This window comes from Calidris pugnax, unplaced genomic scaffold, assembly GCF_001431845.1.
Source record: "Calidris pugnax isolate Ruff unplaced genomic scaffold, ASM143184v1 scaffold81, whole genome shotgun sequence".
NCBI classification, from domain to species: domain Eukaryota; kingdom Metazoa; phylum Chordata; class Aves; order Charadriiformes; family Scolopacidae; genus Calidris; species Calidris pugnax.
This window is the reverse complement of record NW_015090880.1, coordinates 11,044,678-11,072,130: the sequence shown is the minus strand read 5'-3', so window position 1 is coordinate 11,072,130 and position 27,453 is coordinate 11,044,678. Positions and strand designations below refer to the sequence as shown.

Below are 27,453 nucleotides of genomic sequence, written 5' to 3'. Positions count from 1 at the left end.
GGGGGGCGCGGAGAGCCCGGGCACGGCTCTGGGGCCGCCGTGCGGGACCGGGACCGGTGGGGGCTCAGCTGGGGTGGGCTCCCCGTGGGGCGGGAGGCAGCAGGGGGGGACGCTGCCTGTGGGGTAGGGAGGGCAAGCAGCACCCCCCACACCGGGGGCAGGCAGCCCCCACCGCGGGGCTGTTGCCGTCGCCGGTCCCACCGCGGCCATGGGGCAGGCGGGGTGGGCTGTGGGCGCTCCCGGCAGGGTCCTCGGGACCGTCCGTGGGTGGCCCTGGCACCGTCCTGCCCCGCTCCTCCTGCCCACCCCGCACGGGGCAGGCAGCACCTTGGCAGCCGCTGCGCTATGGGGCCCTGCCAAGGTGCAGGTAATTAATCAGCTAATTGTCCCACTGGAGAGCTGCCAGCCCTGCCAGGGCTTGAGCTGGCTCTGGCATGGCCACAGAGCCACAAAGTCACACCGGCTCAGGGCTGTGCCCCACACGGTGATGCACCCCAGTCCCCTGCCTGCACCCCAGTCCCCTGCTTGCACCCCGGCCCCCTGCCTGCATCCCAGTCCCCTGCCTGCACCTCAGCTCCCTACTTGCACCCCCGCTCCCTGCCTGCACCCCAGTTTCCTGCCTGCATCCCAACCCTCTGTCTGCATCCCAGCTCCCTGCCTGCACCCCTGCCCCCTGCCTGCACCCCAGTTTCCTGCTTGCACCCCAGCTCCCTACTTGCACCCTGTCCCCCTGCCTGCACCCTGGTACCCTGCCTGCACCCCAGTTTCCTGCCTGCATCCCAACCCTCTGTCTGCATCCCAGCTCCCTGCCTGCACCCCTGCCCCCTGCCTGCACCCCAGTTTCCTGCCTGCATCCCAACCCTCTGTCTGCATCCCAGCTCCCTGCCTGCACCCCTGCCCCCTGCCTGCACCCCAGTTTCCTGCCTGCATCCCAACCCTCTGTCTGCATCCCAGCTCCCTGCCTGCACCCCTGCCCCCTGCCTGCACCCCAGTTTCCTGCCTGCACCCCAGCCCCTTGCCTGCACCCCTGCTCCCTGCCTGCACCTTGGCTCCCTGCCTGCATCCCAGTCCCCTGCCTGCACCCCAGTCCCTTGCCTGCACCCCAGTTCCCTACTTGCACCCTGGCCCCCTGCCTGCACCCTGGCCCCTTGCCTGCACCCCGGCTCCCTGCCTGCACCCCAGTCCCCTGCCTGCACCCCGTCTCCCTCAGGCTGTCCCTGGGCCGCTGCAGCCTTGTCAAACCCCTGTCACCACTGCCCTCCTCTTGCCCACGCCAGCGGGGCCATGTGGCACCTCAGGTCCCCAGGGCAGTGCTGCGCTGGCAGCAGCGCAGTGTCCCCCTCCCGCTCCCTGCCACCTCTCCGTCCCCGGGGCATTGTGCTCGGGCTGGACTCACCGTGGGTGCATGGGGCATTTCGGGGTCCGGTCCACCCCCTCCGTGCTGCAGGGCTGGCCACGGGCAGCAGGGCCGGGGCGGGGGGTGATGTGGCAACCAGCTGAGCACAGGGGCTGGGGAATTTGGGGAGTGCTGGCGCTCCGGCCCCCACAAAGCAGGCAGGGCAGGCAGCTAATCTGGGGATTAGCAGAGGGGAGGCCGCACGGCGGGGGTGTGTGTGTGTGGGGTGTGTGTGTCGGCTGGTGTCACCCTGCGGACGGGGCGGCCGTGGTGCCGAGCATGTGGCGAGGCCGTGGGGAAGGTGCCGGTTGTGCCCCACAGACCGCGGTCCTCGGGTGCCTGGAGCACACGTCACGGGTGCAGCAGCCACCTCCACGTCCCCGGTGCCGTCAGCGGTTTCCTCCCCTGCCAATGACTCACCGGCAGATGAGAGGAGAGCCCCGCTCCATGCACCGCAGTGGGGACGCCGGGCGGAGGATGCCACCTGCCCTCTCACACCCCACAGCCGCCTGGGTTTCGCCAGCTCTTTGGGCACCGTCCTCCCCCTTCTCCCGGGCTGTCTCCCAAGGAAGCAGGACAAAACCCCAGTTTAGGAGAACACTTCCCCATTTAAATGCCCACAAAGAGCCTGGAGCCCAGTTTTGTGTTTTCACGACCACCACACAGTGTGTGTTTCACGGTGCTGCCCCGTGCCCTCCGCAGTGCCCCCTCGGCTGTGCTGCTGAGACAGACGGTGAGCTCCATGTCCCAAGGCGCTGGAAGGGAGACAGGACCTGCTCCACAGGGCTGCCAGCATGGTGCCCGTGGGAAGGCTGCTGTGTCCCACAGGAGTGTGGTGGCTCCAGGCTGAGGATGCCAGTCCTGGGCCCTGGGGCAGAGCCAGCAGCACGAACACTTCCATTTTTGTCCGGCGAGGCTGGGAGAGGAGTCGCCATCGTCACGGCCATATTGGGACAAATATTCTCACTGGCAGCAAAACCCCCCGAGGAGCCCCTGAGTGGGAGCAGGCGTAGGGGTGGGCTGTGGGGGGGACAGGGTGGCACCCTGTGGCTTCCCCCCGCTCCCCCAGGGAGGTGGTTGGTGTGGGGGGAAGCGCCGCTGGCTGCTGTTGCCGTTACGCCTCCTTTCTCCAGGGATTTTATTCGTGACGCTGCTGCGTGTCATCGTGTGCGTGGGGTGGGGGTCAGGGCAGCCCTGCATTGCCCCCCATGGCACGGGTGGTCCATCCTCGGGATGCCAGGGCCTGCTCTGGCTCGGCACAGGGGCTTGCAGCAGACACCTCCAGAGGTCCCTCCAAGCTCAGCCATGCGCTGCTGAGCTGGTGACCACGCAGCCGGGGTAAGCGTCCAGGCCGGGGGCTGCACAGGGGTCTGTGCACATCCCCAAGACCCCAAAATGTGGGTGTGGCAGGACCCACGGAGCAGGGTTTGCCCAGCAAAGGCCATACTGGGGGTGCTGGGGGTGCTGGGGAGGGGGTAGAGGAGGTCAATGTGAAATGAATGGCTGCTGCAGCCGACAGCTGTCACCCAGCTCCTCCGCTGACCTGGGGGGTCCCAAGGCCCTGGGGGCTCCCCACACCTGCCCCCCCGCCTTCGCTTTGCTAATTAATGTTACTGAATCCAAGTTAAACTGGAAGGGCGGAGGTTTCCTTCTTTAAACATCAGAGAGGAGCTGAAAAAATGAATTCTCCCAGTTCCACGATCCAGGGGAGTCAAGCAGCTGAAAAGCAGCCGCCTGCTCCCCCGCTGAAACAGGATCTTGCCTCTCCCGAAAAACCAACACAAAGATGCCGGACTTTTGTGAAGACACAATGAGTTTAATAAAGCCAGGAAAAAGGGATCCCAGTGTTCCCCCTCGGGATGACAAAGCTGGACCGGCTGGATTCATGGCAATAGACCTGTTTCGCCAACACCGAAAAGGTTCTTCTGCCGGTAACAACTCAGATCGAAACTCAAACGTGACACAAATACCTGAGGCAGTGGAAGCTGCTGACAGGGAGAGCCAGGTGCCCTGGGAAGATTTGCTCTGCAGGAATCGGGGCTGCCCAATGATCTTGCTGCTGTGTAACACCAGACTAGGAGAGCGGGCTGCTTCTTTCTGAATTGAAAATTTTGGAGCAGCTCCTCACCAGAGAGGGGCAGGTTTCCCAAGGACGAGAAATATTTATCAGTGACTTCATCGGCTGAATTTGAATGTCACATCTTTCAGCTTCTGTTTGAGAACCACTGCCCTTGGAAAGCGTGCTGGAGAATTGCTCTATTAGCCAAGAGATATAAGAGGCAAATAAAGTAGGAATCAAATAATTTCCTGAATTTTCTGAAACTGAGAAATTTCAGTCTAAAAGGAGAAGAAATGCAGTAGTCAATAAACCTGAGATGCTGGGACTCTGCATTCCTCAGCTAAACTTGTCCCTGTCCAAAGCTCACAAACAACTCCTGGGACAAACCTGAACCTTATCAAAACCAACCAGAACACCACGATTACTGCCGAGGGAGCTAAAAACCTGAACTTTTAGACACACAAAACCAACATAGAGACTACGAGTGAGAAACAGAGTAAAGCCTCTGGCCACAGAGATATTATTACATCGATCTAGTTGAAAAGTCAAATAGATCTCGGTGCTAAATCTGACTGAGCTGCGTGTCTGTGCTCTGCCAGCCCCCTCCTCCCCAGCAAACATCTCGGCAGACTCTGCAGGTATTTCTCTGCTGCGTAAATAAGACAGTAATTGGAGCCTGTGGCACCTCTGCTGGGAGTGGGGAGGTAAAGCAATAGAGATCCCATCAGCTTTCCAAGCTATGGCAGTGCTTCCCCTCAGGTCCTGCACAGTCCCTTACAATATATCAAAGGAGGCAATAACACTTTCAAGCATCCAGGCACGAGCCTCCTCTCTGACCAGGCAGGTTACACACCTAGAGCAATAAACTGTGACTGAGATGGACAAGGCTGAGCCGAGGACTCCGAACACAAAACCAAACCCCTTAATCGGAATAATCGCTATCGAAAACTAAAGAACAACAGGCTGTATTCTGCTGAGCCAGCTTATTGGCAGGATGTGGTTTCTTGGAGCCTGCAGGGCTTCGGAGGCTGAAGCAGCTCATCTGTTTTTCACCTGTTGTGCTACACACGGAAAATATATTCTCCTGGGGAGAGGAATCCCAGAGATTCCTATTTAAACTGCAAATATTAACTCTTTTTTTAATTTCCAAACTTCTCTTTCTTTTATCTGCAAGCTGTTGCAGGCTTTTATTGGAGCATGGCACTGGTGGGAAATTCTTTGTAATCCTGGGCTGAGTGCTGCTGAGGACCTGCTGATGGGGACCTGCAGAAACCGGGTTACAGCTTCCTAAATTGAGAGCAACCGTGTGTCTGGGAAAGCAATTTTTTCTGGAGCTTTCCAACTCAATAATCCCGTTTGCCTTCCTGTGCTTCAGCCCACCCTCAGCACATCGAGAGAGCTCGCCTTTTCTCATAGCAGGGCACGTTTTCTTCCTCCCCATTGCTTTATTCCAGGGCGTCCTTCCTGGCCTCTGCTTTGCTTTGTTCCCTCCAGCTGCATTCTCCACCTCACAGTCTGTGGCCCAGTCTCTTTGCCTGGGCGTATCTTTTCTTACAGAAAGGTGGAAAACTTGAGGCTGCCTCTGTTGTGGCAGCGTCACGCATTCGAATCTTCTGGTGCCTCTCCTGACCGCCTTCCTCAGAGGAGTTGGTAGAGGCACCTCTGGTGCTACAGGAGTGTGTTTCTTCTGACTATCCCCCAAACAGTGCCTGTTTGTGCAGCACATGCAAGGATGGGTAGCACAGCTCTGCGTTTCCAAACCGTTTTTCACCTCCTGCAAAGAGGTGTTTTCTCTGCTACACACCACTGCAGTAGTGGGGCTGGCTTTCCCTCCCGAAGCTGTGGCTACATCACCCTGAGATGTGCCATCCCCAGTGACCCGGTCCCTCACGGGGGAGTCTCCCTGCTGCTCCCCCCCTGCCATGCAGGGGGACTGAGACTGACCCGAGGAGCTGCAAACCCCCTTTCCTTGGCAACATGGCCAGCAGGCCTTCTCCTTGCCCAGAGCACAGCCCTGGCACAGGCCAGGGGAGGTCTGGGAAGAGTTATCTGCCGTGTGAGGGGGGAGCCTGGCACTGGAAATGAATGTGTGCAGCTCAGCTAAGGTGTTAGGAAGCTTCAGGAAGCCTAGTTCTTCACACAGCTTCAGGTGCTGATCCTTCAGCTGAGCTGGCAGTGACTCCAGACCCTCCTTCAGTGACTGGACACTGGATTTCACATCCAAAATCTCCACATCTTTCTGGGGAAGCAGCAAGCAGAGCAGAAGCAGTAAGCAACACATTGAAAGGTACGATAATAGTATTCAAACAAGAAACTTCAGGTACTGTGTGTCAGCTAGACCCCTTAAGTTGGGTATCAACCCAAAGATCAGCAATTTGTATCTCCCTGTGTAATATGTGTTCTCCAACTGTCCCACAAAAGCGAGAGGTTTGGGATTGGGGATACCCCTAACCCACCGGGTGCCCCCTCTCCCAGCCTTCTCACGCTGGCATGACGCATCCTTGCCAAAAGCAATTCCTGCAGCAGGGCCTTTGCAGAAACCAGACCTGTCCAGGAGGTCTCTGATAGTTCATCCTTTTGTCTTTGACACCTACTTGTTCTTTTTTCACCTCTTTTTTCCGCTCCCTGGGACATCCTCCAGCTGGAGGGACAAAGCACTGCACTCCTTGGAGATGCTTTCTCCTCCAAGGCATGCACTGCACCACCTCCTCCAGCGAAGGCATGTGCCAGTGTGACCAAGGGCTCCATCGTGGCCTGACAGAACAGGGGACTGTCGGGCTCCCCGCTTATTGACCAGGGTTTCTCAGAGCTTACAGCACCGTTAGCCAGCGCTTGGGTAAGCACCAGTCAGCATCTAGCCCAGAATTAGCATTTTAATATGTATTTCCCCGTTCATTATATTGGGAGCAGTCTACTTTATAATCCACCATTCGAAGGCAATTTAATATTCAGTTAATATTTTGAAGAAGCGGGAGAAATTCAGAACAAGGATTCAGAATAAAAGATTAATTTCTGCACTTACGGCTGCAAGTCTCCTCTCCATCTCCAGCAGCGTCTGCTCCATTTGGCTTTTATCTGTCAGAGCTTTCAGCACCGAGCCACAGTGACTTTGAAGAGCATCTTGCACTAAACAGGGAAATCAATATAAAACACATTTGGTCTTTCATTTGTAAATGTGAATAAAGTACTATCAATACTATTGCTACCTCCTCCACGGCTTGGCATGAAATACTTCACTGTGCTGTGCAACCATAGTGATTCACCCGCTGAGATCTCCCCATGCCCCAAGCGATGAACAATAGGGTAGATGCTTAATGCAAAGCACTTGAAATTTATAAGATGCTGCATACAGGCCAAACCTCATTTACTGTGCTCTATTAATATGGCAGCTGGAGATGAAAGGCTACGTGAAGCTACAAAACTTGTTTGGCTCAGTGCAGGGAAGGCTGAGGCTGAGTTGTCTGCCAACTGCACAACAGGCATGGCCAGGGGAGGGGGGACCCCAATATAACAAACCTATTTCTGGTAAATGGGAGCTTGAACACGTGATGGGAAGAATAGTATTGCTGGTAACTGCAAGGAGATGTGAGAGGTTCATGGCTAAGAAGTGCAGCCAGAGACTACATGATAGAAATGCGCAGGAGGCTGGTAACCAAAGGAAAGCTGCCTGAAGGGACAGTGGGAAATTCTGCAGGAGTGTGCAAAGAACTGGGATTTCCAGTTGCCAGGGACGGGAAGAGATGGGGTCAGAAACCATCTGAACCAGGCAGCTGTGCTCAGCGCTTGGGCAGCTGCAGCTGGAACGCTGGAAGGTAGTGGGGGCCCCAGCAGTGTCCTGTGGGTGAACAGACCCCCTGGGGGGGTTTTAAATTGGAGCAAGATGCTCTTGGCCTCAGTCAGTCTTGTTGAAAACCTGATAAAAAAAAATAGAGATTTGTGTTAAATGACTGTACAATATAACTCCCCCTATGCAGCTGCAACGATTCTTACAGGAATCACTGCTGTGCCTAATACACTACAGCATGGGGGCACAGTTTGCAGCGTGTGTGGATGTGAAAAATCCTTAGCAAACTTGTGGAAGTTTTCCCCCTGAAATCGTAAATTAGGATGGAGAGAAAGAACCGTTTGCCAGACATGTCTGGTCTTCCCTGTGAACAGGGCAGGAAGGTGTGTACAGACGGGGTGGCTGGGGCAGAACCTGGGCTGGTTGGAACAAACCAGGATGCGAAGCTCTTCTCTGAAAACAAAGCATCGCCAAGCCAAGGGGGTGGGATAACTCTGGAGTCCCGGACCAGCACTGCACACCTGAGAAAAATCAGAATAAAGCCTGCATTTCAACAAGTGGCTACAAGAGCTCTGCAATTAATTAATCCTCTTTCGCTACAGATCCAACGTGTCTGATGGACTTCGGTGTCGGTGGAGCCGAGAGCCCGGCTGAAGCTTCTCCTGCACGTGGAGGATTTATCTCAGCTCTTCAGAGCAGCAGAGAGATGCTCTCACAGGCTGCAGAGCTGCAGAGCACTCGGGAGCTCTCCTCCTCCTGCCCAGCTCTTTTCATTAAAGCTTGCAGGGACTTAATTGTCTCGGGGAGCTGTGCCCTTCTGTCAAACTCTAAATGGAATTGGTCGAAGAGTTAAAAACTATTAGGGAGAGGCAGGCCGGAAGTGATTGCACAGGCTTTGTTTCTGTGAAAAAACAGGGACATTTAAAAAAAGGTACATTTTGGAAGGAAGAAAGGAATGAGATCTGAGCAATTATGGGCTTACTAGTTTGTTCTCATATTGTGCAAGGTTTTAGAATAGACCTTAAGGCAAAGAGCACTCAAAGACATGGAGGGAAATGGAATAAAATGGAACAAGATTTTATAGAAGGCGGATTCTGCCAGACTAATGTAATGCACTAGGATAAGATAGGTGACATCTTAGACAAAGGCGACACATTGGACTTTCTGTAGATTCAAACAAAGCTTTTCAGTGGAAGTAATACGAAAAAAAAGTTGAGAGCTAATAAGTAGATATGCCTCAATTAAAGGGAACACATCAGCTCTTGAGAGGGGTGGCATGAGGCGCCAAGGTAGCTCTAGATGGTGCTCCTCAAGACTGGCTCATGAGCCAGATCTGTTTAAAATCTGCCGTAGTCACCTGGGTGCAAAAGCCAGCAGGCATTTAGGTAATTAGCAGGTGACACAAAGACGCAAATGCCAGCACCAGGGGCTACAGGTGAGACGGGGCAGTGTGGCGTGCGGCGGTGCGCAGGCTCCGGCTGACGGCAACCCCTGTGCACCCCGGGGAGGCTGGAACCTGTGCACAGCCCCAGCCGCCTGTGTGCGAGGGGAAAAAAAACCAGAGACTGAACTGGGACACGTGCAGAGAAAAGCTACAAGATAATTAAGTGCTTAGATGATAATCTCCTCTTATGAAAGGAGATTGAAAGCGTTTGGCTTATTCAGCCACGCAGAGCAGAGGTGTCTGGTGGCAGAGGTGTCTGGAGGTGCTCCCGCAGGGTGGTGGGGCTGCCGCTTGAGGGACAGGGTGCTGGGCCAAGAGCTGCCTCCCAGCAGCAGGGAATCCCTGTGCCAGGCTCTACATTTAGCTCTATTTGCCTTCCTCCGAAGGAGCGATGTTTGGGCACAGCACAGGCTGCTGGCATTTGGGAGAAGGAACCCTGCAGTGGCCTCCTTCATGTGTCGTCCTCACATGCACGGAGTTAAACCACCTCCCGGACCGAGGCTCGGGGGGAATTTCTCCATTTTTCAGGCTGCCCATCAACACACGGCTTTGCCTTGTTCTCCGCGGGAGCGTGGCTGATTTCTGAGGATTATCTGCACATATTTCAACTAATAAGCTCTCTGCTGTTGCAGGCAATTTGGTTGTCCCTGCTCTCTCACTGCCATTTTTAAGCTTTTAGTCTTTTGCTCTGACAGATTTAGACTTTTCAAGAAATCACAGGGGAAAGCTGTGGCTTACAGAATGGGTTTGTAACTGTGGAGTGAATGTTTGAGTGGGCCTTTTAGAGTTTGCATCTCCCTGGCTAGACCTAAGGGCTACCTGCAGTCCGAGAGCAGGTTTTTGGGAGTCTGCCGGCCCCCTCCTGGTCTGCGAGGCTATAAAGAGGAAGAAAGCAGCAGCGACTGAAGGAAGGAAACTCCTTTCACGTCACTTCATCACCTTCCCTCTCTACATAGTGAGGACACAGGAAGGCCAGCACCAACAAGCTTACCTGAGCTTGCTGCTCTTCCCCGTACGCTTAATTTTAGTTCAGAATTATTTTTAAAACTTTTGATTTCCCTAGTCTGTCTGTTCTTTTACAACATGGTATCCTCAGACTAAAAATAGAGCAGCATCCACTGGGCTTGTGATCTGCACATACGTTTGACTCAGCACAGCATGCTGCAGGCAAGCAACCAGCAGCCAGCCTTTTGAATGCGCTTCATTTGTACGTGTAGGAGTATTCTGCAGAAAAAATCCCCTCAGTACAGGGGAGGGGCACGCTTCTTCCTTCTCTGGCTTCCATACCAGAGGAGTGTTCAGACTTGTCAAACATCATTAAACAAAATAAAAACGAGCGTTAATCTAGACTTCAAAAAATAGGCACTGAGATGGCCAAACTAGATCAGATCGAGGACCCTGTTAGTCAAGTCTCTTGCCTTTGAAAATGATCAAGAACGGCTGCTTCAGAGAAAGTATTCTTCAAATAAGCCCTGCAGCAGATAGTTATTGAATAACTTGATCACTGAGGGAAAATCTTTACTTGGTTAATGAGTGGCTTATGCACAGACTTGTGCCTCTCTTAAGGTATTTTACTCTAAACAAAACAATTTTTTACAACCTGGAACATCACTGTGTTTTGATTTGCTGCACCATTGTTTCCGGATGCTGCTGGTTTATATTAATAACATATGGAATGTGAAATCTGGTGTGAGATAAAAGGCTGTAGGACCTTGGGGTAGGTCTGCCACCCTGTGCTTCAGAGGGTTCCCAGCAGATCAGCCTGCTCTCAGGTGCAGCTGCACTCCCAACAGCTGAAAAATACAGCCTGAGCAGCCGAGGGAGGGAGCGCCAGCCTCCCAGCCTAGGAATATTAAACAGCAACTGCTTCTGATGCTTATCTATCACCATCTATGCAACTCCTCCCAAGATTGGCACTGACAGCCCAGAGGCTTTAAATAATGCTTTGGAGGGAGGTTGGCTCCCCCATGCCTGGGTTCAGTAGGGGAAATAGGAGGTGGTACAAACCTGGTGAGACACGAGCAGGGAAGACAGCTATGGAGCTCAGCAGAGCGCTGTGTTTTCTCCCTGGGCAGTAACTGTGCTGTGCCAGCGGGTGAGACATTTGGGCTGTCACGGCTGCATCCTGCTGGGACGTAGCCTGAGTAATCAGCTGGCGGGTTTGTGCCTGATTAGCCTGGGTCCCCTTCCACGGCATGGCAGAAGACACCTGCACTGGGGGCTGTGGAATGAGCTGCTCCTGATCTCAGCCTGCCCCGTGGCAGAGAGTGCCCCAGGCCCCCAAGTGCAGCACTGAGGGGTACAGCCTCTCGCCCACATCCTCTTGCCATCCGTGCCGAGGTGTTTCGGAGTCTGATTAAGAACCTCATCTCAACAACTTCCATTGCTGGTCACCGCATTGCTAGTGAGCAGCTGCATGGGAAAGGCATTTCCTTTACCAGTTTTAAACCTTTTGACTTTTCAATCCATACAGAACACAAGGGAATCTGAACTGGATGTCCCAGTCCGGACCATACTGTTCACAACTCAAATCCCCACTGTTACAAACACAGCAAATTCCCCTAGAAACCTTGCCAGCAACTACCGGGTGTCGGCAGTCTCAAAACAAGTCAGGTTTCAAAACTGCCCACGAGGCACTGGATTTTGTCAGAGAATTGCACCAGCTCGTACCTCTGTAAGGGACATATTTCACGTTATTTTGTCACCCTTGCTGGCAGGAACATCAGAGGACTGCCTGTGGTACGCTGGCTGGGAATACGCTTCTCATTTGCAATGAAGTCAAGGTGGTGCGGAGGATATGGCTGTTGTGAGCTGTCACAGCTGGAACTACCAGATACCAGAAAAGCAAAGCAGTTCAGAGAGGGCTGAGCTGTGAAAATGGGGATTTGTATTTAAAAAAAAAAAGTTTTGATAGGAGTGTGGTATATAAATAAAAATGAGAAAAAAATAAAAAGAAATGAGTTACAGGAGCTGAAACCAGAAGGAAAGAGCAAACGATGAGTGGGCAAGTCAGCCAGAGAAACTCTACAGAAGGTGGAAGAACTGAGGACACAGGGTCCGCTTGCCTCTTTACATCCCAGCGCACAGCACACCCAGATGTGAGCAAGGAATAGAGCTGCTCTGCCTCTGTGGAAGCTGCTCAGGCAAATGCTGTCTCATCTCCAGTGCCAGACACAGCTCTATCCACTGTGTGCAAGCACATATGGACAAACACTCAAAAGAGAACATTTTTAATTTTTTTTTTTTAAATCTTACTGCATAGAGCATGCCAACCCAACCCATTTGGAAATATATTTTGAAAAATATTTTCTGTTTTGTTCTCGCCCAGTGGCTATGTAGACTGTGCCAAATGTGCTTGCTACCCACGGCTATAAACGAAGCCTGTGATACTCCTTATAAGCTTTTTATGAAGACAGCCTTGATTTCAAGTTATACCTTTCTTTGCTTTTCAGAGCTGTTCGAATGTCCTGGTGTACTACTTCTCTCCTTGAAGAGAGCCTCTTCATCTTCTGCATTCCTCTCCTACGCGTGAAATCCTGCACTGCCAGTGATGTACCATGTCTCTGCTATGTCACCCACATCCCAAGGTACTGTATCATCAGCCACTGGCATTCAGCTCAGAGTTTAGCTCTTTATCACCTGAGTTTAGGAATTGTGTACCAGTTTTTCAAGGAAATTGCCTCAGTTGGGATCTTTTCAAGGCACTAGTGCAGGTATTTATTTAGTGGGAACTTAATTATCCATCACTGTGATACCAGTCAAATGGCAGTGTTTATCAGCAATTAACCAGTGACAGATGAACCCTCCCAGAAATATAAAAAGAACAACATTGTGGAGCATGTGATGATTTTCATTATATATTCAACATTCTGCAGCGTGATACATTACAGAAAGTGCCAATTTTTCTTCTCAATTGCTTTGAAAATCTAGCAGCAGGCACCTCTGGGAGGTTTCTCATTTCATTGAAGGCACATTTATTTAAAATGGGCATGGAGAATAAACAGGACAGCTGAGCAAATGGTATGGAATGAAGAGGGGGAATCATGAACAATAGATTTGATTTTCAGTGCCATGACAGCAATTTCTGTGCATGAGATATATGAAATTAGGCAAAGTCCTGCTGCAGAGTGGACAAGTTGAGGCACTGAAGTAATTAGGACATGGGCAAATGCGTAATAGGGAGCTTGTGGTGCTGGCCAAAGCAGACAGATTCTTGCTTACAGTAAGGTCCTACCAAGAGCACTTGCCAAGCACAGCAAGGGAGTGTTCTTAGTATAACAAGATTGGTATTTCAAACGTACAGGCTATCACGGCCTCCAGTGGAATGCACCAGACTCCACTCTTTTTGCCCGAGAGGGCTGTGTTGACTTTAAGGGTATCTGTCAAAGCTGTGCTTCATGGAAACTGCATTTTACTGCACAGTGAATATTAAAGTGCTTCTGTGAGGGCCTGCTGCCTTGAACTCACAAAGTGTAACTCACTGCACGCTTCTGGCATGTATTGAAGCTGGCTGCTTGTGGTACACAGAGCAGGGCAAGCACTGAGCAGAGTCCTGACAGGGTGTTGATAAAAAATCATACCAGCATTAAAAATTAATGCACTCTCAAAGGCTCAGATCTAAGCCAAATTAGAAACAATTTCACCGAAGCACTTTCCCTCAGTAAAGACTGCTGTGACTGGGCACTTCGGATACAGAGCTGTTCAAAAGTATTTCACATTATTGGCTGTTTTGGGAGTCCACCTTTTAATCATGGCAATAGTGTGCTTCCCTATGCGCTGCTTACATAAGAAATGAGCAGTACTATTTTTTCTCATATCTAAAATATAATCACTTCAAGCACAGAGGAGTGACGGAAGACTTCAAACTAACACATGAAAATCTTAGAAAGCCCTGAAAACTGAAACTGGATACTCAGGATATAAATATCTAAGTTATTTTTACTGTGTATTCCATGAGTGCTCCAGATAGTCTAAAAAAGATCATACTCCAGGCAGAACACAAAACCACAGAGGTGCATTTATCTATGCATGCATGGTGTCCAAGCACTCAACACCTCAGCCCTTTGACACAGCATAAGAAAATAGAGAAAAGGAAAATCTAACAGAGTAAGAATGGGAAAATAGACAGCTTCATACCATGGATAAGTCTTCCTTGCTCTTCTCCCTTATGAAGAGCAGCTGTGAGTGGCATGACCTGCCTAGTTCACCCCGGCTCAAAGACAACACGCTGACATTTAGCAGTTTGACTGTGCCCTCTGCTGTTAACAGAAATAGAGAAAGGACTTACGTGTCTTGGAAGTGGTTTCCAGGTGAACCAAAATGGTTTTATTTCTTGAATCAAACATTTCTCCAAACTTGTCCAAGCATGCTTGCAGCTGCAAAAACAAAGGTAAATGAGAACACTAATACATTGCCTTTTCTTTGTTTGCAAAAACACAGCCCCAAATGCCACAGAACGACGACTACAACTCATGGAATGAAACAGTCTGAAAATGGTTATTTATCTGTCGCCTGAAACAATTTGTCCAACTGTTGGTTGGAACCCCAAAGGAGATCTGGAATGGCTCAAAAGGCTCATGAAATGTTAACAGGTTTCAAAATAGAGATACTGATCTATAAAATAGCATTAATAACAAAAATCAAAGTAATTATAAAGGCGTTAGGGTGGGGAGGGGGGAGCCCTTCGCCTTCAGGGATTAAGATCACATCATGTTTACTTATTCCTGAAAGCAGACTATTTTATTCAGGCATGAGAAAAAGAGAATTGATATTTGCAGACAGCCATTACAGCCTGTTTCTGCTCCCCAACCCCACAGAAATTCCACTGCTGACACTGAGGCAAGGCCCTAAAGACCTTGACCCCAAGGTTAGGCCACAAAGACAATGCTATATGCAAAAAAATTGACAATTGTTGGTTTAAAGTATTTGAGTGCTCAAGACAAACAGTGTAATAATTCAGATATCAGTACAGTAAATGAGAGAAGGCAAAGGGTCGGTAGTGTTTCTAACTGTTTATTTTTTTGCACTCTGAATTTGAATTAACTTACCCCTTGGAGCTTGTCTTTGATACTGGAAATAAAGGTGCTTAAAACCTCACTAAAAAGAAAAAGATCAACAAGTATGAAACAGACATGTAAGTTACTGAAACGGACAGAAATTGTAAAGATCACAGTAAGCAAGAGACATGAAACTGCAAGGCATAGCATAGTGGGTAATCTGAGCACAGAAATGCTTCCTGTAGGGGCCATAACCCTTTGAAGTCACCTTACTTGTTTAAGAAAAGCATGCATTCTGCTGTGTAGACTAAGGAAAAATATATACACATGCACATATATATCATATACATTAAATATATTTTTTTTTAACTCTCCCATTTTTGCCCTGGTGTTCGTGGCTTACTCAAAAGTTTTAGTTGGCATTTACTCAACTGTCCATTAGCTGCTGGGGTGTTTACCAGCGCGCTATCTGCTCCGGAAGGACCCAGCCTTGGCAGAGGCGACGTGCCAGTTGCTGGGATACATGGGTATTGTATTTGGACTAAAATAACTAGGGGAAAAATATGGGAAAAGCTTCAGCATCAACAAAGCCCAAGCCAGAAAGAACAAATACTGCAAATCCTTTTCTCCTGAGATTATGCCTGTGGTTTGTGTTATCTGTCCTTTTAAGTTGAGTGAGCCTATCAGGAACCAGGCTATATTCATGATTAACCTATCAAACCAAAATGCAAGGACGGTTGCTAAGCAAAGCGATAATCTATTTCCTCTCAAGATACGGGTCATTTTAAATCAATCATTTAGTGATCCAAATCGCAACAACCAAAAAAGGTGGAGGCCAGGTAGAGTCTAGTTGTGAGAATTAGGCAGGGTTTCTGAAATCTTTCTAGCCTCATGGGAAGGAAGATATTCATTTTATTAGTCAAACTTGCGGGGGATACACTCGATAAATTTTATATTTATCTTTGTAAAGATAATAAAGCTATTTCTATAAACAGGCTTCTAATCTGGGAGTGAGTCTGCAGTGTAGGAAGGAGTATAATTAATTTAAAGAAGAAATAAAGGATAATTAAGAGTTCTGACTAACATTTAAAACTATTTGTTAATTTCTCATAATTCACTTACAAACCCCCTCCTCTTCTCTAATAGGCACTAGAGAATTAAATTCTGCATTATCAGAAGCCTAGTGCCCATTGCAGAAGAGGAGAAACACAGCCTGATTTGATCAAAGGCTTTTAACAAAAATGTGTTTCACTTTGGATGTACATTACAAAATGTACAGAGCTAGGAATTATTTATAGGTGCACTGGGGAGTTTGCCATCTTTCATTTTTGAGCTTGAAACTGTTAGTTTGTTCCTTAAAGTCTTTTAGGACCTACATGTACATTTAATTCTTGACATCTGGCAAAGATCAGATGCAAATTCCATTAGCAAATTACACTTGTCTGTTACCAAGCCCACAATATATAAAAATCTTGTATACAAGTAAAATTGCAGAGATATGTGCAGATTTATAAGGGTGTAATCATTGCACCTTCCACTGCTCACATCTATGTTTGGCAGTCTCCTCATCTCTCCTAAATGTAAAGGGCATCCTCAGAGCCCCTTTGATCAGCCCCAACACAGCCTGTAAGATTTTGAGAAATACGGGCTTCTGCAGAGAATCAATACAGAGAGAAACCCCTGCTGATCAGATAAAGAAGGACAAAGGTAAATTCAGGTTAGAGTTCTGTTGTTCCTTGTGGCTTATGGCTGAATGTGTTACATAAATCACATTGCAAATAAACCCTATTATCTTATCGTGCGACTTTTTCCAATCAGAGACTATCTAAAACCTGAAAATATACTTTTCTCGGAGAAACATGTCATGTATGAATTTTCAGAAGAGAAGAAGGAGCTGCAGGGAGTGATAATCACCAGCACAGAAAAAATTTCAAATGGATGTCTACATACCGATCGTATTTGTCCTTTATTTTGTTCTTATTTACTTCAAAATTTTCAAAGACATTTTTCAGTCTTCCTGCACCAAAATTAAGTGAACTTTTTTCTTTTGCATCTTCATCAAATAACTGTGGTTTTGTCTGGTATTTGGTAAAAATACTGGGCTCACTCTGTTGCACAAAAGAAAGAAAAATGTTGAAGTATAAAAATAATCAGAACACTAATTAGCAAAAAACATTTGCATACCAAGTGTTTTGCAGACAGAGATCACAGTGATTGGACGTGACAGATCAGATTGGATGAGGAGATTAAGAATTGCACGATTATGGCTCACTTAGGGTGCCTAGTTAGATCGACTCCCTGTAGAACTGAGACCAAATCCAAATTCCTCCAAACTCGGGCTTTTTTCTCATCTTGAGGATTTTCAGTTGGTTGCAATCATCAGGTATGCAGATTTTTTTTTCTGCATACTCAACACAGAGACTATGAATTAATTCCACTGTTCTTGGAATTGTGGAAAAGTTAAAGATACCAGTGGGACCTCCCTGTACACCAATCTAGAGAAAACCCTATTGAAGCTCCTGGGGAATGACACCATTTTGCTGCCAATGAGCAAGACTGTAGATCACCAGACTGTAGATCAGTTTTTCACATGCTTGAATATACATATCAGAAGAAGAAATTCAATATTTATGTGAAAGCTGTAAAGACCTTCTTAATTCTACAAACTTTCCAGGCACTGTGTGACCAAAATGGAAATGTCATTTCCTTAAAACATAAGAAAATGCAAGCTCCATTAAATTGTCTTCTTTCATTAGGAAGAGTGAATTTCCTTTTTTGTGTCTGATGAAAAGCTGCCGCAACTAATGGACAAGATCTCCAGCAAAATGCAGAGGAGAGCAGATAGGATCTGGAACTGAAGGACAGCCTAGGGACTAACCTAAGGACTAGCCTAAGGACTAGCCACCATGCTGGCACCACTGCTCTTTCCTAATCTTTACTCTCAGGTGTCTTTATTCAGATCCAATACTATCTGTTAGCGGCACAGAAACTATTTCAGTGAGGCTGGTAACATCAGAAACCATGTGCTGTAGGAGAAAGATTTTGAGCGTAGAAGCTCCTCATCCAAAATCATTCAAGCATCTGCCATAACAATGATACAGCAAGGTAATTTTCAGTCAGTGGAAGTAAATACTGAATACCTCTGTCGCTCTTGCAGAAAGCTGATGAAGTGAAGCAAAGTTTTTTTCACAGAAGGAATACATGGAATATTTTACCTCAGGTGGTCTAAAGACATTAACTTGAAAATAATGTCATATTATTTCAGTAATTTAAAAATGTGATTAAAGAAAATAATACCCATCCCAATAAAAATTGTTAGTAATCTGTTATAAATATTAGGTTTTCAGCCAACCAGGCTGCTCTTTTATCTAGTCACCGTAAATATGTATATGGATCAAGAAGGTAACTTGATTTCAGCAGTTACTAACATTTGCAAATGTCACCACCTGATTTCAGCATTTTCCATTAACTTTGAATGGTGGCTGTGTGCCTGCACAGGCTGAAGGAGAGGGAGACTCACGTCCTGGGAGTTGTGCTGTCCCAACTGCGTGCCCAGCTCCAGCGGCGTCGCTGCCGACTGCACATTCTCCGGGCAGAACTGGGAGCCGAAGAGCAGCTGAGAATCGCTCAAACTGGAGTAGTCGCTGGGAGCACTGCTCCGGATGGAAAACTTATTAGGCCTGAAATGGGGCAGAGCACGTTGTGAATGAGTCTCAAGCAATTAAAAAGCCAAACAGAATTCCCTACATGACCTGCTGGAACCATTCAAGCATGGCCCACCCCAACATGTTCATTTTCAGTCTCCATGCAGAGAGTACTGTTCCTATAACTGCATAATGTTTAATAGCATGTGGTTTTGCTACGCAAAGCCAACTAGCTTCTCTTAAACTGCCACATCCATATGAACGCAGGGCTGAAGATGTTTCTCCAGCACATCCTGCAGAGGGAAGACCAAAACCAGGACTGGCCAGCTAACTCAGTTCATCCTATCTACCTGTCAGTCCTAGATTAAGGGACACCTTGGGGTTTGCTCCTAGCAAATAATTGCTGTTGTAACTCAGATGCTGCTTGGCTATTTTGAAAGGCAGCTCCAAAAAAGTAAACCTTTCGGACTGACAGTTGACATTTCTTGAGCATTTATTCTCCAGTTGCCTTCAGTCTGACACACTCGAACAACAAATAAATAGGTAGCATATGGCTGGAGAAATGGATGTGAATTGTTAGAAATATTTCAAACATAATAACATGTTACTCAAAAGTTCTCTTCTTTCCCCTGAGCATCACCCAATAAACCTTTTCCAACTAGCCTTGACTTTGGGCTGTGTGGCTCAGATTTTACTCCTTTTCAGAGACACGGCTTCTGCCGCTTTATGGACTAGGATCATGGCATGGTACCAGCTTCCCTCAGCCAAGGGTTTCCCCGCACAGCTGCATCGCTTCTCGTTCTGACAGAGACTGGCTTCAATTTTTTGCTAGCAAAGATATAGATTTTTTTTCATTTTTCACATGATCACTATTCCATTGCTCCACATCCACAAGGTCTGATGGAGTGCTTAAGCTAGGTCAAGTTTAAACTCCCAGTTCTTGCTGGTTTTTAAGCTACCAAAATGGAGAGAGGTGTTGCTGCCTTTGGAACTGGGAATTACAGACCGAAATTGACGAAAGAGACTTTTGCACAGGATTTTCCTTCCATACCAAATCAGATAAGTAAAGGAGAAGGAACAGGAGACTAATTCATGTGTATAACAAAAGATGATCACCCCAATATTTATTAGCAGTGATGTGTTCGGCTAATCCCCGGTTTTGGAAAGAGCCCAATCATCATACGCACAACAGGGAAGGGATTTAGCAGCAGCACTTGAACTGCTCAGTCTCCCTCTTCATTATATAGTGGTGTCAGTAACAATATCGTATTAATACTTTTGGCTTTAAGCTCATGGAGTACACTGAGCTGCAGGCAAAAATAGATGAGGTATGGGTTTCTGGATTCTCAAAAAGCCTGATAAATCTGTCCAAATTAAAAAATTCTCCCTTGATGTGTCTCTGGACCCCAAATTTACTAAGAAAGAAATCTGAATACAACTTTTACTAGCACAACTTCTTGTTTCCATCTCAGCTAAGCTTTCCAAAAAAAAAAAAATTAATCTACAGCCAGTGTGTCAGGGAGAGATGTGAACACACGGGCTGCCATGACCCGACATGGGCAGGACCCCTACTTGCAATGTGAGTATCACATCTCCTGCACCAGTTTTCTAAATCCTCCTGTCTTCTAGCCAAAAAAGCTCTCTCTTAGTTTAAGGAAGGGTTTTTATAGCCCCTAAGTGCTTTACTGTCCCGTCAAACCCCCTTTAACAGTGCCTGGTACAACTGGTGAATATCACATCCCATAACCTGCTCATTTTCTCAGTCCCTTCATGTTACTTAATGCCTGAAGTACAACATTCCTATAACAAAGACTTTTATGACCAGCATTTTGAGAAGTATTGAGCTGAGAGGACTTTATGAGCCAAGTGACTTCCCAGGCTTACTCTGTACTGACACTACAACCAAAGGCAGCTGTTGGCTGCTCTGGAGCCTAATTTTTCTGTTTTAAGTCCACTATCTCAGTGGTTGGTTTTGGAACGATGGCACTTCCACAATTAGGACACAAAACAGATGTCTCTTTTGAATACATTCATTCCCCTGAGCAACCCATTTCTTTCTCCCTTGCTTAACACTGCTGGCAATTAATTTACTAACAAGACCATCTGGGCAATACATCAGCTTGGCCATGCTTGGCCCAGGCCTGTCCGTGACAGCACGATCAGACAACCGCAGTCAGATCTGTGATCAGATCCATGATCAGGCAACCACGGCTCTTCTAACCACCTGACCATTCCCTTCAGGATGCCTGAGCTGCAGGGATGCATGCTCCATCCTAAATATAAACCCTGCCTTATAAACAGTGAGGAAACATCCTAGATATTTAATCCCAGTTAGAAGTCACTCCCAAGTGATGCAATAGTTTATCTCAGGAGAACTTTTAGCTTTCTGCTAACACAACCCATTCCTCAAATCGTTCACGCATTTGTGTCCATGGTGTTCCTATGGTATCTGCACTAGCACATGCATCCGAAGCAAACCCAGGTTCATATATGTAAGACAAGTGCCACTATAACTCCTTGTCAGCTCCAAAAAATGCTAAATCATCCTCTGCTGACCAATGGAACAGTTTGTTTTTCCCACCTAAATTTACGCAAGGTATAGCAATATTGGCAACTCCAACCCTTTCTGTAATATGAGCAGGATGTAAAAAATCTCCAGCCCTCTGCAAATCTGGGGAGTCAGCTAGTTCTCTGCAGTCTCAGTTTCCATGTTGTCAGTGGGAATTCCCCCTCCACAGAAGTAAAATCTTTTGGGAGCCTCTTTCATTTTTCTAAGTTTCAATTTCCACTTCCAAATATTTTAGCCCAACCATATGCAAACGTTCACCTTCCATTCAAAGATTCTGCCTTGCCTGCAAACAGCTGTCAGATACAACACACCAAGAGAAATACAGCATGCAATAAATACCCTCGTGGTTCCTAGATGTTTCTAGGGGCACTGGCAAGCTAAAAATTCTTAACTTCAAATTTTCATAGGCATTATCAGTCTTTTATAAAATCGGTAATTTTTATTCTCAGGTTTGGATCTATCTTTACACGCCAACACCAAGGTTTACGAGTCAGTTGGAAAAGCACATTGAATCTTCTACAATTTGCAAAATAACATTTATCCGCAGTACTGCTGTGATTTTATGTGGTTCTGTCATCCCCACTGACACTGTGCCAACATCCCTTTCCTTCCCAAGCACTGCGAGTGAAGCTCACTTACACCTTCCTGACATATCTCTTCAAAGTGCAGGAAAGCCTCTTTCCCAAAGAAGAGGTCTTTTTCTCCTGGTAGTAATCTTGAGTAGGATCAGTGCCATATAGTTCCTCTTCTCCTGATTCCCCTCCAGAAAATCTCCCAGCCCTTTCGGCTCCTCCTCATTTAGTGACCAGGACTGCATCACAACAAACCCAATTGAAATTCTGGGAGCTGCTGTTCACCTGCTCTTCCTCCTGGCTTTAGTCCGTATCTATAGGAACTGTCTCCAGATCTGCTATGCTGCTCTCATTGTCACTATTTGCCGCCTGCCAATGTGTTCAGCAAATGAGCAAGGATCGGTGTTGGCTTTGGGTGCAGAGGAACTTCAGCATCCAGGTGCCTGGAGGAGTTTAAATCAAGGAGCTCTGGCTGCTATTGCAGCTTCCAGCTATTTGCCATCTCTTCACTGGGAATTGCCACAGCATAAAATTATTTTTCTGCTTTCTATCCCCTGGAATGGCATGACCTGCTTGCTGCAAATCACTTCCACTATATCGTAAAAGGAATTTCTACAAATATTGGTACTGACCCTAATGCATTAACTACAGTGAAATCCCTCTTGGTTATTCAGCTCAAACACTGCCTCCAGTTTCCAGATTTCAGGCTTTGGTCTTGTTTTAATTCCTCAAGGTCATTTTTACTTTCTACGAGCCACTCCATTATTCATTCAGCTGTGATTCAATACTGCCCGGATGTTCCTCACCTTGGAAACCATGCTAGCCCTTTGTCCTGAGCTGGTTGCCAATTGCAGGGGGTCGCAGGGCCTTTTTCTTAGGAGGAGACTGGGATTTCTGCAGAGCAGCCCTGTTTACTTAAACAAAACATATCCCCGACCACATTAAGAATCAGACATCTGGAGACAGGGTTTTTGTCCCCCCAGTCTGAAGCCATCCTCCAGCCAGTACTTACAGCCCTGGTTTCTCATTCCTCCAAGGCCTGGGATTTTTATGGCTGCTTTCTCAGTTTTTGTCCTGGCAGTATCCTTCATTTTCTGCTTATCCTGGGACCTTAAGGAGACTTCAAAATATGTGACTCTGCTATGTGGAATGGAATTTCATGGGATAATGGATTGAGTGAGGTTGTTAAATTTGGGAGTTTTCTCTCAACCGCAGAAATAAGCCGTGTAGGATAACGGCCCAAGTAGCCCTTAACTTGCAACATCCTTTTTGAAGATCTCTTTAATATTTTCATCATATATTGGCCTTATGTATTCTCTGGCAGCCTTTTTGCTTCTTATGTCTTTGGAATCAGGTATATTAGTAGCTTTTATGCAAGTTACTGCTTTTCTTATGGAACAAGAAAATTCTCGTAACTTCAGTTTAAAATCGTAACATTGATTTCTATTCTTCTGGTTTTGTTTGTCTTTCATTTCTTGAAGGATGCCTTCTCATTTTCAGTAGTTATCTTTACTATGTCAGTCTGGTACTGGTCCTTCTGTTGTCTGATCTGAGAGCTGGCAGGCTCAGAGCTTCAACATGAGGTCTAAATAATGTCTATGCCTCAGGCAAGCCTTTAACCCTTTTGGCTGTCCGGTTTAATTTATATTTAAAGAGCTTCCTTATTACTACATCAGTGTCTTTTTTGAAATTAAACAGCAGTTGATTTTTTGGCTTCTGTTCCTCCTGCAGAGCTGTTGACGCCAGGTCACCACTGTCACTCTCACAGCAACAGTACAAGAGTAATGCCCTGAACGCTCAGGACCAAGGCAGACACGTCTCTTCCCCGGGGAGTTCCCTGGCTGAGGCAGGTATTTATGGTGTCTGAAAATGTCCTTTCAGCATCACGCCCCAGTGACGCTTCTCCAGTTGATAAAAGGCTGATTGAAGCATCATTGCTTTTGCGGCTGCTGTTCTCACATCCTCTGTGATCTTTCTTCACCTGCCCTTCTGCCTGGGCAGGCAGCAGCGCTGCTGCTCTAACACGGCACTTTCCCTAATGAAGTCTGGCATTTCAATCCACAAAAATGGTGTAGTTGGTCGATACACTTAAATTAAGTCTAAGTTTTCTCCTCCGTATAGCTGTCATTCTATCCATGTGACCCCCTCCCGCCTTCTTAAATAATTGGGGCCCTGATATTAAAGTGTCCAACTAGATAATCTGCCTTCTCCTGCGTTTCTAGGATCTCTATTATGTCAATATTCATACATAAAAAATGGAAAAATGGGGACTTTGGTTCCCCCACCGTATTTCTCAGGCTGCTAGCAGTTATGAAGAAACACATGTGCATATGACAGAGAGATAATGAATAAAATAAAACTCAGAGAAATCTTGGGCTTCTGCAGAACCGCTGCCATGAGGGTATTGTGTCCCTGGAGCTCTGCATTTCTTAGGGACATGGTGGCAGCTGCTCTCAGAAGTAACACCCTGACTCAAACTTGCAAAGAACTCACAGCATGATTCATACCCCTGCCTAGATTATATGCTGATTTTATGCTTAATTTTTAAAGCTCCCTGAAAGACAGTATTCTGGGAATTATACAGTATACCCTGCTGTGGTGAGAAAGGTTTCTAGTAACAGAAGTGAGATGGGGAAAAGCAATCAACACCTTTTTCCCTTACTTCAAACACACACATACACTCACACGCTCCTATGAGTAACTGGTTTTTTTCCTTTAGAAAAAGTTAATTCTCCTCCTGAGAACCTTCTACCCCTTCTGAACTCCTCCAAAAACACAGCTGCATTTTCAGTAACGTTTTATGCCCTATTTGACCCTTTTGAACTCACTTGCAAAAAATGTGGAATGCTGAGGAGTGGGTGTTAAAATCTTGACTGTATTTTCTTCCTGCATTAATAAATGAGTTAAAAGGGAAGTCTTCATGGCTGATAGGCTACTTGGGAGGAGGAATTCAAGTGATCCCTTTCCAAATAGCACCTGTACTTATTCCACTTATTTCCCTTCCTATTGCATGACTCACAGAATGATTTATATATTTTTTTTAAAGCTATATTATATATTTTATATATAATATGAAATATAATTATATATTGTTATATATAATGTTATGTATTTTTAAATATATTATCTACATTTCTCCTGGTCAATCTCTGACCAGAATTTCAGTCACGGGTTTTCAAACTACTTAGAAGCAACTTATTGGAAAAAAAAAATTAAAAAGAAAACTGCAAGTACCAAAAAGACAATAGCATTATGCAATGCATATTTATAAAGACAAAACCATGACAGATAAAAACCTATTTTTCCCTGAATTGGCTGCCCGTTGACCCCCACATCTGTGCAAAATTCAATTAATTCATATATATATGACAAATATTTTTATAATGGGCAAGAAAACCACTATTACGTTTTCATTATCATCCATCATTGTGGTAACATCAGGCCAAAGAGACAGTATGACTAAAACTGTGAATTTGAACAACAGTTAGTTATGTAAGTGGGTTATTTAACTAACAGAGGCTCGGAGGACCAAATTCATCAATTAGCTGCTCCAGAGTCAAACAAGGGATAAATCTTGCTCTGTTTTTTAGCCATGTGATGCAAAAGGTGATGCTCCGCTGTAAAAAATGCAGCCTCTTATGTATTTGCTCTCCAGATGTTACATCCAAACAGTATTTGCTGTATAACTATATATTGTAGATGTAGGGAGTTCTAGCTGCTCTCTGACTTCTACTGGGAAGAAAAATTAAGCCATGCGTATAAATGCAGGATATGGAATAATTTTAGAGTTACATAACGTGTAACAATATTGCAAATCACAATTCATTTTATCTACTCTCTGCACAAGGCGAAAGGGAACATTTAACTTATCTAATTAGACGTAGATAGGCCACAGGACTCCCCCAAATAAACCCAAGCACATCTTTCAGCCAACGCTGGTTTTTAAATCCCTGCAATGGTGGATCTATCGCAGTGCCTGGCAGGCTGGGTGCAATGCAGGCATAAACAGGATCATGGAGGAGGCTAATTAACCATCATTAACCAGATTGCAATTAACCAGAGAGCTGTGTTTCACCCCATCACTATCAAACACCCAAAGTGTTTAATTTTATAGACAATTTCCTCATGATCTTTCCTCTCCACCCCATGGCCCGAGCTCACCCGGTGGTTGTCGGCGTGCTCAACATCTCCTTGATATTCCAGACGTTAAAATTCATGGTTTTTTCACAGCTGACACTCTCGCTGGGAGCTCCCGGCCTTCACCATGGGTCCTAGCATGCCTGGCCTCTCCTACCTGGTGGTGTCCATGCCACCACGCTCCCCTGTGGGGAGAAGGCAAATGGAGAGAGAGGGATAAGCCCCACTTGGTGTGGGGGGACCATCCCCTGGTGCCCCCTCGCTGTGGGGAGAGCCTTGGGGGGGGAGCACAGCCCTGCAGGCTGAGGGCAGGCCTGGCCTACATGGCCGCCCCAGGGCTGGGCCCAGTGTCTCTCCATGGATCCCACCCTGGGGTTGGGAGTCCCTGGATCTCACCCCAAGCACATGGATCCCAGGATCAGCCCCAGCTCCAGGCTTTCCCCAGGAGGACCATGGCAGGCGCCTGGCCAGAGCCTGAGGCACAAGGGGCCATCACAGGGCAGGGGAGGAGGAGGAGGCCTGAGCCCCCACAGGAGCAGGGTGGCCATGGCACCCACGTCCCTCACGTCCAGAGGCTGTGTGGTCTCTCATGTAAATATCTCTTGCAGAAACGCTGCATGATTTAATTTCACCCATTAGAAGTATGACAAAAATAATCCCTCATCTAAACACTCCCCGGAGAAAGATTCTCAAATATGGTTTTACTGGAATTTTTTCCCCTTGTACTTCTGTAGCCTCCGTCTTCAGGAATGGAGAGTGGGCACACTTACTTGCCTATTTTTCTCTCCTTTAATTCAAAACAATTCAATACTGGTTAGAATGTCTGGTTGCTGGTTCTGAAGATAGTCCATAAGCAGTAAACCACTGTAGAAATAAGGTTGATATAAATTCATGGATAGATTAAGAGAGCTACTCGCATTCCCCTTTATGCTCTTTTGGCTTTAGTATAAAAGGCAGCTTGGAGCTCAGAGGTGTCAAAACAATGGCTTTCTTGATGTATATATCTGGTTTCCTAATCAAATCCCTCAGAAATAAAGCTTTCACTTAAATATATATATATATTCTGGACTTTTACCCATAAAAAACTTATTGGAGTGACTTTGCTGCATTGTTTTTGCTTGTCACTACAGCACTTGGACTGGTATAAATAGCTCGGATTTACCACGGCAGCTTGTTAACTCTCAGCTGCATGACTGAGCCTCTAACGGGTTGATTTTCTAGCACCAGAGCAGTGAATTGCAGTCTGGATCGTGTTCCTGCTCCAGGGATGGGATAATGGCTGGGCTGTCCAAGGCAGCCATGGGCTGGAAGGCAAACCTGCCCTCCAGAGAGCCGTGCTGATGGGAACATTAATGTCTATTGCACTTGTAGAGTAAATAAAAGCCTTGTTCTGCTCCTGAACTGCCTACAGCTCCGTTGTACGGCCTGGTGCACGGCACTGCTGCCAAGAGCCTTGCTGTGTGTGCAGGTCCAATAATGCCCTGCATCATAAATGGTGATTTTCCATCATTTTATTGGTCATAATTGGAAAGTTGGCTCAGAGCTCCCTTCAGAAGAGACTGCAGAGCCCTATGCCCCTTTACAGCACTTCCACTGCCCTTAGGAAAGGATTTGCCGGTGCTTTGCACACCGGCGATAAGGCTCGTCACATTATTTTAGTTATTATACAGAGCTGTTCCTATTTCTGGTGTGGATGGAGCTTTCTGGTTTAAGTGTCTACCGAATTTGTGGAATATGATAAATGAGATTTTTATATTTCCATCTCTCCTGACAACGGAAATAAATTTCTATAATGAAACACATTTTTTTAATTATAGGTCTGACAGCTACCTCCCGTTCCAGTCTCCCCCAT

The 27,453-nt window shown here is 46.9% G+C and overlaps 1 protein-coding gene across 1 annotated transcript in view; it reads right to left on the bottom strand.

Moving 5' to 3' along the window:
* Window positions 1-25,681, bottom strand: part of LOC106890692 (proline-rich transmembrane protein 3-like) — a 29,715-nt gene extending 4,034 nt beyond the window's left edge. The window contains 6 exon segments of the mRNA XM_014946647.1: window positions 1,397-1,496; window positions 5,595-5,694; window positions 6,478-6,581; window positions 13,971-14,058; window positions 18,200-18,359; window positions 25,626-25,681. Of these exon segments, the coding sequence (XP_014802133.1) occupies window positions 1,397-1,496; window positions 5,595-5,694; window positions 6,478-6,581; window positions 13,971-14,058; window positions 18,200-18,359; window positions 25,626-25,681 (608 nt within the window).
* Between the last annotated feature and the right edge of the window lie 1,772 nt (window positions 25,682-27,453).